A 15,652-nucleotide genomic window follows, 5' to 3' on the forward strand; every position below is an offset into this window, starting at 1 on the left:
GCCCTGTGCCTTCGGCCCATTGCTCCTCCGTGGGCGGTCCTGTTTGTTGAGCGGTAAGTGCAGAGCCCAATAGTGCTTCTCGGGGGTTTGCGGCCAAGTTCTCTTAACGGGACCGGACAGTGAACAGCAGGATCGGCAACCTCCAAGGACCCTTCTTGCTCTAAGTTCTTCAGTTAAGGCTTCCCACCCGAGGGAGAAAGCAGGCAGAGGGAGATCGTGGGGGCGGGGTTGGGGCACAGTGGCCGTGTTGGGAGAGGTTGAATGTGGCAGCCACAGAGTCTGGCTGCAGAGGGGCCCAGGGCAGGCTGGCTGCTCCCCTTCTCGGGGCCAGGCTGGGAAGCTGGGGGGTAGATGACAGAGAGCACTGGCTTTCACTCCTAGCTTTTCCTCTCCTTTGCTGTTTGGCCTAGGCCAGGTGTTAGCCTCTCCAGGCCTCAGTATCCTCACCTGTAAAATGGGAAGTTTCGTTTGGGTTGGAGCTGCTGATACGATTTGCTTGGCCTGGATAGTGTTTCCACTTGTAGGGATTTCACCTACAAGTTCAGATGACTGGCTTCTCCAGAAAATCAGAAGATCCACCCTCACGTGCTCCTCCGCTCTCTTTCCACATCTGCTCCATCCCTACTGGCCCACTTCACTCACGTGGCCTTCCCAGCCCCGTGGGCAGGAGTTTGCAACCCCTTTCACTCCTTGCAGCGCCCCCATTAAACCCAGGCTCTGCTCTCTGAGCTGAATTGCAGCCATGGCTTTGCAGCCCTGTGGGTGGTGGGTGTCCACAAGGAGGGGCCGGGTTCCGAAGAATCCCGCCCTCTCCCCTCCTCACCTCCACCCAGCGCTGCCTCTCACCTTCCTTCCCCGGGGGAAGCAGGGAGCCTACGTTCTCACGCCCCTCAGCCACCGTTCCCCCACCTCCAGGAGGCCCTATCCATGCTTATGACCTTGCTATTCTGGGCCTTGCGTCCTGTTGGGAGATGGACAGGAGACAGCTGGGCTCACAGGCCACCCAGGCTGGGGGCTAGCTGGGGGAAGCCTGCTGGCTCTCCCAGTTTTGTCTAATCCCTGGGGCTCCCCCAAACCTTGGCCTCAGGAGACTGGGGATAGACTTGACCTTGCAAAGGAGGGGATGGTATGGACGTCTGGGTGCTGTATTCTGGAAAGTGAGGTGGTGAGTGAAGGCTGTGGCGCCCCAGGGTAAGCAGGACATGATCCCCTCCTAATCTAGCAGCAACTGGTGCTATGAGGCTCCCCCTCCCCCTAAACCCCGCCAGCGTCAGGAACCTGCCTTCTGAAGTGGGTGGGGGAGGGGGACAAGGAGCACCCCGCACTCCAGGACCTGCATGTCTTGGCTGGAAGAGCCTCAGAGACTGTTTCCCTCTAGCCTTGCTATAAGGATGGTTGAGCTGAAGTTTGGGACCGGTCAGGGAGTGGCCAGGCTCTCTGTCCCTGTCCTTCAGAACCGGGCCTCTCCCATTAGCTTCAGCCCTCATAGGAGGGGAGGCACACCCACAACCGTGGGCTTGGAGACCCCAGCGGGAGGGATCCAAGAGAACCAGTGCCTTCCCGGTCTGCACCCCCAGGCTCCCTGACGGCCAGCCTTTTGCAGCTCTTGTCGTGTGGCTCTCCCTCTCTGGCTTCAGCTTTCCCTCTGGGAAGCTGGGGGAGGTAGGAGTCACCTTAAAGGGCCCGGCTGGCAGCAGTGTCCTGTAAAGCCTTCCTCCCTTCGGCCTCCTGCTCTCAACTCCCTCGAAGCTGCGATCCCTCCAGTCTCCCCCCCCCCCCCCCCCTTCTCCATGTTTGGGCATTCCTGCTCCTTTAAGACTGTGCCCCTGTCACTTCTCCAGGTGGTGGCGGGGAGAAGCCAGAGAGCACCAAAAGGCTTGGCAGATGCTGAGCCTGATTCTGGCCTAAGAAGGTGGGTGCTGGGCCAGATGGAGGTGCCTGTGGATGTAACCCCACTGTCTGAGCCCCCATCCCCAGGTCACAGCTTAAGGGAGGGGTTTGTTAGAACCATGAAAAGGGGGACAGAAGGAGCACCGTGTCCTCAACTCACCCAGAAGTCCAGGCAGAGAAGGAGAAGTATGGGGGGCTAAATCCTTAAGTGCCCCCCACCCCTGCTGGCCAGCCCGCTCCCCCAAAGTGAGGCTTCCCTTTCCTTTGCTCGCCGTCTCCTCTGTCATTGTCTGCTTAGGAACTTGAGTGCCAGGGAGGGAAGCAGCCTGGAGAACCCTTTCAGTGGCCTGGACTGCTGACTGTCCATCTTAGGAAGCCGGAGGCCTAGACGCAGGAAGGACTTGAGGCTCCTTCTTCCCTTCCCTGACCTTCCGCTGCTACTCTCACTGAACCTCTCTCCTCTCTCCGCCCTCCTTTCCTCCCCTGCCCACAGCCCAGGCTACCCTCTGCTCCTCCAGCAGCTGCCCTGGGAGCAACCAAAAGACGCCCCCGTCCCGGAGCAGGGGTGGGGGTGGGGGGCTCAGAGCAGCTGCTTCTACGAGGAAGCTGACACCAAGGCCAGCCGCTCAGCAACAACTTGTGGCTTTGCACCCAGCCCTGGGCCCCCACCCACCTGGCTGCCGCATGCCAGCTCCCTGCTGTCCCTTTTCCCCATTGCTCCTCAGACTTCCCTCTGACCCGGGCAGCCCTGTCTGTTTCCCCAGCTCTGTTCTGTCCTTATTTCCCCTAGACCTGTCCCCATCGAGCTACCCCCTCCCCATTCCTTCCGTCTGGGACCTCTACCCTTTCCAGCTTCCCAGCCCCCTTCCCTTGACACCCCTTCCTCCCTCATGCCTCTTCCCGTGGGATGTGCCCGGCACCTGAGCAGCTCTGATCCTCTCTCCCCTGGAGGAGATACTTCAGGGTCGGGGGGAGTGCAGACCACACATCATCTGGGGTCTGCCATGTGAGCCCCTTGAATTAAAGAATACAGTGGGGGATGAGGTGACCCTCATTCCATGACTGGGGGTGACTCCCACCCCCAACCTGAAACATTTATCCCTCTCCCTCTGCCATCAGCACATTCTGTAGCCTCTTGGATTACCTGGCTGTCTGGGTATCCCATTTTCTTGGGGGGGGGGGATTCCCTATCAGGGATGGGGGGGCCCCCGAAGGCTACATTCCCAGAGGCTGAGTTAGAGCAATGGGGAGGGGGGGTAGTTTGGGGGAGAGACAGGCAGTCCTGGCTTTGCTCACCAGGGCTTGGACACTAAATCCCTTGTTGATGGCTGCAGCAACCCCTCCCGAGGGTAGGGTTACCATCTTCTGCCCTGTCCCCTTGACCCTCTCCCCTCCCTACTTCCCCTTGTCCCTCTAGAACCATTTCCTCTGGCCCCCAAAAGGATGTTGTCCCCCTCTCCAGTGCCCAGAAGGTTGGAGTATCTGCAGACTGGGTGAGGAAGAAGGAGACTGTCACAATAGAAACAGGTTGAGAGTGGGTGGAACGGGATGGGGGTCGGGGAAAGAGAAGGGTGGAGGCCTGAGGGTAGAAGTGGGGAAGAACTGGGGGCATGAGTTTGGAACAGGAAGTTCGCTACAACCAAGGAAGTCCAGGCAATTGGGGGAGGGGTCAGCAGAAGACAGAAAGTGAAGTCTTTCCCTGCCCCCCCCTTCCCTGGGGCTGGGGCCACCTTAGCTTCCCTCATGAGTGACATCTCAGGCTGCAGCCCCACGGTTCCCCCTCTGTCAGCAGAAATATCTCTCTTCTGACCCCTCCTGCCGGAGTCTTAGCCAGCCAATCCCTGATCTGGGCGGGGGGAGCCTGCCCCCCCCTACTCCCTCATAAGGACCAGCTGGGGGCTGGGGGGGTGGCCGGCTGCTGCAAGTGGGACGGGGGTCAGAGCTTCGTGGAGGGAAGAAAATCCTGGGGGGGGGCAGGAGAGAAAAAACAAGAAACCCAGACAAACAGGCAGTTGGACGCACTGAGGAAGACCCCCAAAGCGTGAGAACTCCCCAGAAGGAGCACACCGCCCCCTGGCCCCCAGGAAGGGAGCACAATGGAGGCTGCACACTCCAAGACCACAGAAGAATGTCTGGCCTATTTTGGGGTGAGCGAGACTACAGGCCTGACGCCGGACCAAGTGAAGCGGCACCTAGAGAAATACGGCCCCAATGGTAAGCGTCTCTTAGATGAAAGGCTGGTAACGCCCTCTTGCTCCCCCACAACACAGACATAGACACACACTCACACACTTAGACACACTGGAGTCTCTCCCTCCGGAGTACCTCAGGGAAGAGGTTGGCCATGGTCCGGTGACTGCAGGGGTTAAGAGGATACTGACAAAACAGGGTCCCTGAGGCTCAGACTTTTGGGAGGTTTTCTGGGATGACCTTGGTGAACCTCAGATGCCCTTTTGGTGACCTGATTCTCTTACCTTAGCCACAGAATCCTGGGTGGGGGGGGGCATCAGACTGAGCCCCAAATGAATGTGTCTTTTTCTTCTTTTTCCCTGGGTAGAGCTCCCTGCTGAGGAAGGTAAGTTACTGGAATCTCTGGACTCTCTTAATGACACTCCTCCCCACACCCCCCACTCCCTTCTCCCCACCTTCTCCCGACTGACTCCTGGGGCAAATACCCTCCCCAAAGGTTAAATAAAGGCTGGCTGGGGGCAGGAGTTTCCAGGTACTGTCTCTGTGAGGCCTCCAGCCCTTGAACAACCAACCACAACTTTGGGGAGCCTGTTTCTGGACTCCTGGCGAGCTCCCTCAGTCCTCTCAGTACCAAGCGGCTTGCCCATCACCCCCAGAACCTTCCTGCTTAGGCTGTGGAAATCAGGCCACTCTCAGCCCCTGGATCCCAGCCTGCACCTGGAGTCCCAGCCATTCATCCACCAGACCTTAACCGTGGGGGCCCCCTCCCCTGCCTCTTCTCCCAGGGAAGTCCCTGTGGGAGTTGGTGATAGAGCAGTTTGAAGACCTCCTGGTGCGGATCCTTCTCCTGGCCGCCTGCATTTCCTTCGTAAGTGTGGGAGGGCATCTGGGGCCGGCCGGGGTGTGGGTCGGGGATCTGGAGCATCCACGGGGCTGCGGGGGGTGGGGGGCGGAGGGGGGGGGGCTCCGGCCCCTCTGGTCCAAGCCCTCGGCATCCTGTTCCCCAAACCAGAGCCGAGGAAGGTATTGGGGGGGGGGGCGTGCTGATGCGCATACGCCTCGGTCCTCCCCACACCCCACAGGCAGGTTTTATTTTAAGCTTTAAGGGTGTTCTCGGCCAAAACACTGAAGCTAAGCCACCCCCGCAGCTTCAAGGGCTTCGAGGGCTCGGGTTACCCCTCCCAAACGCTGGGCTCCCCGGCTCAGGGCTCAGACACGGCTACGCTCAGGCCACCGCCGCTCCCGGCATGCCCCGGGGCGCACAGCCGCTCCACCAATCCCCGAGCCTCCTGGCCCCCTGCCCCGCCCTCTCGGCGCCGATTGGTCAGGGCAAAGACTCCCTCCCAGAGGCGGGAAAGAGCTGCTGGTGTGAGGGTGCCCCCAGATGTGCCAGAAGGCCCAGCCGGACCCCTTACCTGTCTCCGGGCTTCGCTGCCGGCCGCTGTCCAGACTGGGACTCCTGGGGCCCCCCTCCCCCCTTCACCCCGCTGGCCTGACCTTACTCGCCCTCGCCGGGCCCCTCCTAGCGGCAGGACCAACACCTGTCTGGCCCAGGAGCCCCCCTCGACACCGAGCACTCCAGCAGCTCATCTTTTAGAGTTTCTTCCTTAACATCTTAGTCCTGCCGGAAGACAAGACTGGGGGCCAAGATGTCTCCCTGTCCCCTGCTCTCCGTTATGGAGGCCCTGGAGGCCCCTGAGTACTAGCTGGCAGGGCCTCCCTTCTCCCTTCTCAGATTTGCTCCTTGACATTTGCCTGTAGCTGTTGCCCGGCAGTGGCAACAGCTGGGGTGGGGTGTGTACAGGAGGCCCCGTAACACTATCCCCCCTCCTGCTCCCTCATGAAATTGGAGCTTCCCTGCCTTGGGCTGTTGGGGAGGGCTGGCGGGGGGGGGGGGGGGGCAGCGTCCGCGAGGACCACAGGGTTTTCCCTGTGGAGTTTTGTCTCCCATGGGATGGATGTGGTTGTGGGGGGTCGCTGGCCTGGGTGTCCTGCTAGCTTTGTTTCCAGGCCAACAGCTCGGCCAGGGAAATCCGAAAGCATTCCCAGTTAAACCCCGAGCTGTACACGTCTACACCTGCACATTCCCGCTGCATAACAGCAGTGGCTGTGCCCCTGTGAGTCTGCACTTTGGAGCGCGTAGGACCTCAGACATGCGGGGCTGCGGTCCCCGCGTGATGCCCAGCCCTGTTGCCTCCTGCACACTTTCGCAGCCTCACTGCCTTTCTTTATGTGTTCAGGGGGGTATATCACCTGTTATTCTCCCTTCCCCTGCTCCCAGGTGCTGGCCTGGTTCGAAGAAGGTGAAGAAACCATCACTGCCTTTGTTGAACCCTTTGTCATCCTCTTGATCCTCATTGCCAATGCCATCGTGGGGGTTTGGCAGGTTAGCAGTGACCCCGCCTCAGTCCTTACATCCTGACACTAAACATGAAGCCATCCTCCCTCCCAGTCTCCTCCTCCTCCGTCACTTCCTCTGGGCTTGCCTTGTTCTCTGTTCCTAATGCCAGGTTTGGAAAGGGGATGGAGTGTGGGAAAGGGGGTGGGGGGGTGGGGAGACTGGTGTTCCCACTGTCACTTGCTGGCTGGATAACCCAGGCAAGTTCCTTCACCTCTCTCAGCCTCAGTTTCCTCATCCATAAAGTGGGGTTAACAATCCTGTCCCTCAGAGTTGTGGTGAAATGTACCAGGATGAGTGTGAAGTAGCCAGCCCCGTGCCTGGCATATAGTAGCAGCTCAATAAATGTAGTTTGATTTTCCTTCTTACCTTACCACCCTCTACTTTTCCTGCCCCTTGCTTTCAGATTTTCTTTGATTCTCTTTTCTTCTCTCCTCTGAACATCCTTACCTGTTTTCAGCCATAAGTGACAGTTTCCTCGACACACACACCTACCTTCACGTGGTAGGTGTGTCTTACTCCCCTATGCCAGAAGTCAGGGCTGCATAACCTGCTCTTCCTCTGTCCTGTCCCTGTTTCTCTGAGGACTCTGGCCCCTGCCCCTAATCCTCCCCGGCCAGTCCCCTCCCCTTCTACAACCTTCCTCCCTCTGATGACCCTCCTCTCCTCCACCCTGTCCCTCCAGGAGCGTAATGCAGAGAATGCCATTGAGGCTCTGAAGGAATATGAACCCGAGATGGGGAAAGTCTACCGGGCTGACCGCAAGACAGTACAGAGGATCAAGGCTCGGGACATTGTCCCCGGGGACATTGTGGAGGTGGCTGGTGAGTGATGGGAGTGAGTGGTCCAGGAAGGGAGGCCTTGCGTTCAAGACAGGGAGGATGTGTATGTTGAGGGTGGGGGCCGCTGATTCTGGTGTCCGGGAGGTAGCCAGGATGGTGGAACCTTTGCCTCTCCTTCCCAGACTCCTCAGGAGGTCACCCCAGGGCACTGTGGCCACAGCACCCCTCCCCGTCAGAGTCTCAGCAGGAACAGCCAGTCCTGTCCCTGACGCTCCAGGCGGACCCCTTGCTCCCCCTCCTCTCACCCAGCACTTGCAAGCAACAGGTGGAACCTAGTCCCTGCCAATGGCCCCGTCTCCACCCCCCTCCCGAAGCCTGGCTTCCCGCTCCTTCCACCCACCCCCAAGCTTGGTCAGCTTTAAATCTTGACCTCTCAGTGCCCTTGAGGCCTCTTGAAGGGGAAGGAGTGAGGGTAGAAGGGAGGAGGGGGGCCGAAGGCTCAAGCCCCCAACCATGTAAGGGAAACTCAGGGCCCAGCAGGGAGCACGGGACCTGGGAGGAGGGAGCTCAAGGAGGGGCCCCGCCTCTCCGGCGAGGGACACTTAATGCCTGACCAGGGAGGGGTGGGGGCCGGGTGGCTAAGATTACTGGGATTCTGCCCCCTTCAGCGGTTTTTATATTGGCCCCGCACAGGCCTTCCCACATCTCTAGGGCCCTGGCATAGGGGGATGGATCTAGGCCTCCTTCCTTCCACAAGACTCCCAAGTTGCCACCGTGGGCAACCTGGGGAGAGGGAGGGAGGGCGGGCTGAAGACCCCGCTGCGCCATTACAGGGCCGCCCTGCCACGGTGACAGTTTGGAGTCAGCGCCATGAACGTCTATAAATATCGCCGGGGCTTGGGTGACAGGGTGTCCCGCCCAACTCCGTGGCCACCGCCTCCCTCCTCCGTCAGCTTCCTCCGGCATAGGAGGAGGGACCCTAGAAACAGGGAAAGGGAAACAGCCCCGCGAACCCTGTCCCCAGTACCATCTGTGGGACCAGGCGGGATTAGCAGAGCCTCTGGGGGGTGATTAGCCTCCCCAGAGGCCCTGAAGTCCAGGGGGGCGTTACCCGCCTTGTCAGCCCACCCACGAGGTGGTTTCCCGTACTGACCCACCCCCGTGGATCTCCCGTGGCCTGCCCCCACGCTTGCTCGGCTTTCCCCAGCCCACCCCCTATTCCTTGTTTCCTGCAGACCTCCCCTGCTCTCCCATCATCTCCCCAGCTCACTCACCGAGGCTTCCTGCCTTCCCTCAGGTGCTCAGACCAGGGCCTGGCGGGTTTCTAACGTGCACGCAGTCGTGCGGCCTCCGCCAGGCCCTGCTGGACCTGCGCCCTCTGCCCCTGCGGCTCCTCCCTCTCCTCCTGCTTCTTCCCTTCTCCCCCTTCCCCCCTGCTCCAGCTTTTGTCCTGCTTGACACTGATTTTCTCAATCTCCATGTTTTCTCCGGTTTCTTGTTGTTCCCCTGCCCCGTGATTCCATGGCATTCTCTCCCCCGGATGCGCGTCCCTCAAGTTTACCGTTTTCTTCAGTTCTTTTCTTGCCCTTCTCTCCTCACTTTTCTCCCTCTTGTTTCCCTCTCTGTTTTGCTGTCCCGTTACACAACTGGACCATTCCTAATTTTCCTGTTGGCCACTCGGTGCACGTTATCCAGCACGTGCTATGTGCCAGGCAGTGCCCAGGGCCCACTCACGGGCTCACAGCCCCAGGGGGAGAAAAGCGACAAGGGGGCAATTGGAATGAATGTTGAGGGGGGCGGGGTGGTGCTTGCTAGGGCTTCAGCAACCCACACCAAGGGCCTGACACAAGCCCAGGGTGGGCACCCAGCCCTGGCGACCTGAAGGACGAGGTAAGGTAGTCAGACGAAGATTGGGCTTTTCTTGGGAAGGAAGAAAACTCCTTCCTCAACTGACTTCACTCTTGTCTGCTCTTCCCACAGTGGGCGACAAAGTGCCTGCAGATATCCGGATCCTGTCCATCAAATCCACCACCCTCCGGGTTGACCAGTCCATCCTGACGGGTCCGGGGGCCTGGGTGGGAGGATGCTTCATGCAGGGGCGGGGGGAGGATTTGATGAGGCGGGGAGCTGAGGGGACACACAGGGAGGAAATTCCAGGTGGATGACAGAGAACACCCAGCAACACGACCCACTCAGAGTGGCTCAGCTTTGTTCACTGTCGCAAGCCTGAAACAAGGGGTCATGGGAGAGGGCAGGATGTTTATGCTGATGGTCCACTCTCCAGATGGTCATTGACCCCGTCCTTCCTCATGGGCATTCAGACACCCAGAGAACTCTCCCGTTCCCTCAAAAGCCCCCAAGTGAGGAACCACAGATTCTAGGACATGACGGAGGGTCTGGATGGTTGAAACCACAGCTGCTTCTGTTTCTCCACTGGGAGAGGGAGGGTGAAGAGCCAGGGAGCTTTCCCTGTGGGCCAAAGAGGCAAGGATGGGCCGGCCCGGGGCAGCTCCCTGAGCCCCTGCCCAGTGGGGTGAGGGAGGCACGGTAGGGACGTCTCCTTCCCAAGAACGTGCTCTGTCGTTGACTGTGCACCTTCACATACGTCAGCTCGTTCGACGTTCGCCAGGACCCTGTTCCGAAGTCTATATATATATTGCCTCCATATTACAGAGGAACAGAGGTTAAGAGATCCCAGTTTATGCAGCATGTAAGTGGTTAAGCTGGGACTCAGGGCAACTTTTACTCTAAGTGCGATGGATTTCCCATCGCTTTTTCCAGAGTTCAGACTTCCCCCAGAACTGCTGCTCGGTCCTTACCAGGCCCTGTCCTGCCAAGCAGGGCGGGAGTTAGGGGCGGGAAGGATGGGAGAAGGACATGATGTCATCTGAAAACCCCTTGGCTCCTTCTCCACAGGCGAGTCCGTATCTGTCATCAAGCACACAGACCCTGTTCCTGACCCCCGAGCTGTCAACCAGGATAAGAAGAACATGCTTTTCTCGGTGAGCCATGCAGGGCCAGCTGTCGTGTGCTCAAGCCAGAGGCCCCGGTGTGGGAGGGACATGGCGGCATGAGAAGAGATGAGGCCCGCAGTTCGGAGGATGCAGCGTGAGGGTCTCCTCTCGCCTGATTCCTCGCCTCTCATTCACCCTCTCAGGGTACCAACATCGCAGCTGGCAAGGCCTTAGGCATCGTGGCCACTACTGGTGTGAGCACCGAGATTGGGAAGATCCGTGACCAGATGGCTGCCACGGAACAGGACAAAACCCCTCTGCAGCAGAAGCTGGATGAGTTTGGGGAGCAGCTCTCCAAGGTCATCTCCCTCATCTGTGTGGCCGTCTGGCTCATCAACATCGGCCATTTCAACGATCCCGTCCACGGCGGCTCCTGGCTGCGGGGTGCCATCTACTACTTTAAGATTGCCGTGGCCCTGGCTGTGGCCGCAATCCCAGAAGGTATGGCAAGCTCTCTCTCTCCTCCCATCTGCTAATCTAATCTGCAAAGACCCCTTTTCCAAGTAGGGTAACGTTTACAGGTTCCAGGGATCGGGACCTGATTGCCTTGGGAGCTATTATTCAGCCTACCACACAAGGTCTCCCTCTCTCCCCTGTCACTGAGTCCTCACTCCTTCCTCTTCCTCCCCACAGGCCTTCCTGCGGTCATCACCACCTGCCTGGCCTTGGGCACCCGGCGGATGGCAAAGAAAAATGCAATCGTGAGGAGCCTGCCCTCCGTGGAGACTCTGGGCTGCACCTCCGTCATCTGTTCCGACAAGACGGGCACCCTCACCACCAACCAGATGTCTGTCTGCAAGGTCAGGGAAGGGGGGGCAGCTCCCTCTCCGAAGACTGCCTTTGGGATGAAATGAGCCCTTCAAAGATGGGGTTACCCCTTCCTCACTGGCAGCTTCTCATTCTGGCCGGGGAAACAAATGCTCAGAGGGCAGGTAGAGTGTGATCGGCCAGCTGCGAAAAAGGCCGAGAGAGACCCCTCTGCTCACCCCACCTGCTAGAATGGTCCTCCATGGCCACACGAATCTTGAACAGCATTTCCCAGACCAGGGCTCTTAATCTTTTCTTTCTCTTTTCTCTTCTTTTCTTTTCCTTTCTTTCTTTTTTCTTTATTTTTTTGAGAAAGAGAGAGAGAGAGAGCGTGAGCAGGGGAGGGGCGGTGGGGGGGGGGGGATAGAGAGAGGGAAAGAAAGAGAATCCCAAGCAGGCTCTGCACTGTCAGTGTTCACGAACCACGAGATCATGACCTGAGCCGAAACCAAGAATCTGACGCTTTATCGATTGAGCCACCCGGGCTCCCCGGGCTCTTACTTTTTTCTGTACCTCAGTTGGAATGTGTGGCAGTATGGACAACAGTTGAAACGTAGAAAAGAAAATACATAGGGTTCTGTTTAAAAAAATGCATCGGGTTACAGGGAAACCGGTGATTGCAATTCAGTTACCAAAACATTTTAAAAACAAATTTGTGATTTGGTCACACACAGGCTTTGGAACTAACGCATTAAGTAGCAGGAAGCCGCGATGAGCAGAGATGCTATTGTGAGGGTTCTGCAGCAATGCAGCGTGATAGGAAAGTATCTGTGATCACACTGGTGGCAAAGGCACGGCTGTTGCTAATACTGATGTGGTCCATTGCCTGCATTCATAATTGGAAGGAAATGCTCAATGTCAGAAAATGAGAGGTTTTTTGTTTTTTGTTTTTTGTTTTGCCATCAAAGTTCACAGACCTCTTGGCAGAGGGTTGGGGTCGGGGGTCTCATTCATGGACCCCAGGCAGAGAACCCCGGCTCTAAGGAGGGTTCCAGGGGCTGGCATATCCAGGAAGAATAAATTGTTCTGAGAATCGAGGGCCGTGTGGTCAGGCGAGGACAGCTGTACCCTTAGCTCCTTTGGGGACACCCACATGCTTGCTGGCACTTGAAAGCCTTGGAGAACGCTGACCGTCAAGAGGGTGGATTCCGCTTTCTTTAACCCAGAGTTTTGCAAACTTGACCACAGAACCGCTTTATCTCGGAACTCGTCTTTAGCCCCATCCTTCCCCGCTGGCTATAGCTCAGAGCAGGCTTGCTCCTCTCTGGGACCTTCCAGAGCCCAGGCTTCAAAGCCAGACCGCAGGCTTCTGCAACTGGGCTCCTGTCCTGTTCCCTAAAAATGAATTGATTGCCCTCATTTGAAAGTCTGGAGATGGCACAGGAAGATAACCTGACTTTCTGGCTCTTCCTGCAAAACTGGAAGATCTGGCCGCAAGCACCTTTTACCGTGCAGGTCGCTTTTTATTAACTGATCTGAAGGAGCCTCCAGTGGTGGCCTGCAGAAACCAATGACTTATTTTGGGGCCACTAACGCTGAACCCGGAGAATGGTGGCAAGGGAGTACCAGGAGAGGGGAGGCAAGCAGCCAGGAGTCTCCCATTAGTCTGTGAGCATGGGACAGGGCACTGGCCTTCGGGGATGGTGACAGACCTCTGTGCGCCTGCCCTTCTCCCTGTAGATGTTTATTATCGACAAGGTGGACGGAAACATCTGTGTCCTGAACGAGTTCTCCATCACTGGTTCTACTTACGCTCCAGAAGGAGAGGTGTAAGTCCCCCCAAAGCTCTCCCCTGAGCTTCTCGCCACCCCCCAGACACACACCCTCCACTTCTCTCCCTGGGGCCCTGCCTCTAGTTTTGTCCTTCTTCTCGTCTCCTCTTCTGCCCCAACCTTGTTCTCTCTCCCACCTGGCCTCCGTGTCAGTCGCCGTGTCCCTGACTGTCCCTCGCCGCTTTCCCCACGTTCTCTCTGCATCTCAGTCCCTGTTCTTCTCTCCCTGTCTCTTTTCCTTCCTTCCTCCCTGCCCCGCTGCCAGCTTGAAGAATGATAAGCCAGTCCGCTCAGGGCAGTATGATGGGCTGGTGGAGTTGGCCACCATTTGTGCCCTCTGCAATGACTCCTCCTTGGACTTCAACGAGGTAACCTCTCCACGCCAGAGGCAGCCCCTCCACCCCCTTCCCACTGACTCAGGCCTCCTCAGCAGGCCGCAGGGGAAGGGCCTGCCTTGTCCCGAGGCCTGGCCTGGCCTGGGTGGAAGGGGGACGGCGGGCGCGAGAGGTGGGAGCGAGGGGCCGGGAGCGCAGGGCACCTACTTGCTCTTCCTCCTCTGTCCTCTCAGGCCAAAGGTGTTTACGAGAAGGTGGGTGAGGCAACAGAGACGGCGCTCACCACCCTGGTGGAGAAGATGAATGTGTTCAGCACAGACGTGAGGAGCCTCTCAAAAGTGGAGCGGGCCAACGCCTGCAACTCAGTGAGTCTGTGCGCTGCCTCCCGTGGGGTCCTCCTTCACCCCGGCTCGCACAGGCCGGGACCCAGGGAACCTCAGGACACAGAGGCCCCCGGTCCGGCCCGGCAGGGCCTTGTGCCCCATGCCGGGACCCCAGTCAGCACAAGCAGACGGCCTCTCCACAGCTTTCCTTGGCCAGGCTGGCTCTGGGTGGAACCTCCTGCCCCTGGACTTTCCACCGCCAACTGCAGCGCCCCTGGATGGCACTTCCTCCTGCGTGTCCCTAGGTGGAAGGGACGGAGCTGGGCACACAAAGCACAAGCCCTCCATCGCGGTGCTTCCCCTTGTCCAGATGAACAAACTCCATTCTATGGATTAATATTTACTTAATGTGTATATCAAGTTCCTCTTCTATATTATGTTTTCAGCATCGCTCATTCCTTTTTTTTTAAATGTTTATTTTTGAGAGAGAAAAATTATTTTTGAGAGAAATATATTTTTTTAATTTTTTTAAACGTTTATTTTTGAGAGACAGAGAGAGAGAGAGACAGAGAGCATGAGCAGGGGAGGGGCAGAGAGAGAGGGAGACACAGAATCCGAAGCAGGCTCCAGGCTCTGAGCTGTCAGCCCAGAGGCCGACGCAGGGCTCGAACCCACGGACTGTGAGATCATGACCTGAGCCGAAGTCGGACGCCCAACTGAAAGAGCCACCCAGGCACCCCTTGAAAGAAATATTTTTAAAATGTTTATTTATTTTTGCATGTGTGCGCAAGCAGGGGAGGGGCAGAGAGAGAGGGGACAGAGCATCTGAAGTGCGCTCTGCACTGACAGCAGAGAGCCTGACGCAGGGGCTCAAACTCACGACCGGTGAGATCGAACCTGAGCCAAAGTCGGACATTTAACCGACCCAGCCACCCAGGCGCCCCTCACTCATTCTTTTTTCCTGTTTTTTGTATTTGTAAAATGCTCATTGCTGCTTTAGTATAAGCATCAGCTTCTCTCTTATGTATTGTTACTGTCATTCCTGGTTTACTCTGAAGTGTCTATGATGCATCTGGTGAAAGAAGGCTCTCACTGATTTCGTGGAGTGCTTATTACAGCGTGCCAGGCTACTGGGTCTGCGTCGTCCGATGACATGTCTCTAGGAGCCCACGTGTAGTCATTTCCATTTGAATTAGTTAAGATTAAATAAAAGTAAAAACCCAGTTCTTCCCCTGCACTAGCCACATTTTCCATGCCCAATAACTGTGCTCAACTGTGCCGTGTTGGACGGGTCAGATTACAGAACATTCCCATCATCACGGAAAGTTCTACCAGATAGTGCCATCTTGTGCCCTCCTGTTTCTGCTGGGCTTTAAACTGGATGCTGTAAGAAGGTGGCCCCAGCAGCCTTGGAATTCTCTCCATTTGTGCCGTAGGTACCAGACCGAGACAGCAGTCTGAGACAGCCTGGGATCTGCTCTGACCTCCAGATCCTTTTTGACTGTGTTTTAAGAGGTCTGGGACTCTGCCCTTCAGGCACAACATCATCGTTCTGATTCCACCAGCCTCACGTCTGGCCTCTTCCTGTCTGTCTCCTCTCTCCCAGGTGATCCGCCAGCTAATGAAGAAGGAATTTACCCTGGAGTTCTCCCGAGACCGGAAGTCCATGTCTGTCTATTGCTCCCCGGCCAAATCCCGGGCTGCCGTGGGCAACAAGATGTTTGTCAAGGTCAGAAATCAGAATGTGCCTCGGTCCTCCTCTTCTTCCGAATCCCGAGGCCCTCTCCTATCCCTGCCCCCTGTCACTGTGCCCTGGAAGAAAGACAGTAGTCTCTGAGAGCCATTCTGGTCTCCTAGGGTGCCCCTGAGGGGGTCATCGACCGCTGCAACTACGTGCGAGTTGGCACCACCCGCGTGCCGATTACAGGGCCGGTGAAGGACAAGATCCTGTCCGTGATCAAGGAGTGGGGCACCGGCCGGGATACCCTGCGCTGCCTGGCCCTGGCCACCCGGGACACCCCCCCGAAGCGAGAGGAGATGATCCTGGATGACTCTGCCAGGTTCATGGAGTACGAGGTGAGCAGACGAAGCCTCCCGTCACCCCAGAGTCATCCGCCTCACCCCTGCACCGCCCCGGTCCT

At 57.6% G+C, this 15,652-nt stretch overlaps 1 protein-coding gene and 1 long non-coding RNA gene across 6 annotated transcripts in view; one reads left to right on the top strand and one right to left on the bottom strand.

Annotated features, from left to right (window-relative positions):
* Positions 1-9: 9 nt before the first annotated feature.
* On the bottom strand, positions 10-5,349 carry LOC125154065 (uncharacterized). 2 transcript variants are annotated; one of them, XR_007147659.1, is made up of 3 exons: positions 4,907-5,349; positions 4,365-4,453; positions 10-447 (listed from the first exon to the last, which is right to left on the bottom strand). It is a non-coding gene; the product is annotated as an uncharacterized LOC125154065 (long non-coding RNA). The 2 variants fall into 2 exon arrangements; XR_007147658.1 differs by having other exon boundaries at positions 4,365-4,456.
* Positions 3,489-15,652, top strand: part of ATP2A1 (ATPase sarcoplasmic/endoplasmic reticulum Ca2+ transporting 1) — a 15,882-nt gene continuing 3,718 nt past the window's right edge. For all 4 annotated transcript variants that reach the window (XM_047837724.1, XM_047837723.1, XM_047837726.1 and 1 more), the window contains exons 1-14: positions 3,489-4,104; positions 4,448-4,465; positions 4,866-4,948; positions 6,362-6,466; positions 7,164-7,302; positions 9,241-9,321; positions 10,177-10,262; positions 10,418-10,715; positions 10,908-11,074; positions 12,762-12,850; positions 13,119-13,221; positions 13,422-13,553; positions 15,118-15,240; positions 15,369-15,587. In XM_047837724.1, coding sequence (XP_047693680.1) covers positions 3,987-4,104; positions 4,448-4,465; positions 4,866-4,948; positions 6,362-6,466; positions 7,164-7,302; positions 9,241-9,321; positions 10,177-10,262; positions 10,418-10,715; positions 10,908-11,074; positions 12,762-12,850; positions 13,119-13,221; positions 13,422-13,553; positions 15,118-15,240; positions 15,369-15,587 — 1,761 coding nt within the window. In that variant the 5' untranslated portion in view covers positions 3,489-3,986. The remainder of the gene's footprint in view (positions 4,105-4,447; positions 4,466-4,865; positions 4,949-6,361; positions 6,467-7,163; positions 7,303-9,240; positions 9,322-10,176; positions 10,263-10,417; positions 10,716-10,907; positions 11,075-12,761; positions 12,851-13,118; positions 13,222-13,421; positions 13,554-15,117; positions 15,241-15,368; positions 15,588-15,652) is intronic.

Source organism: Prionailurus viverrinus, chromosome E3, assembly GCF_022837055.1.
Source record: "Prionailurus viverrinus isolate Anna chromosome E3, UM_Priviv_1.0, whole genome shotgun sequence".
NCBI classification, from domain to species: Eukaryota; Metazoa; Chordata; class Mammalia; order Carnivora; family Felidae; genus Prionailurus; species Prionailurus viverrinus.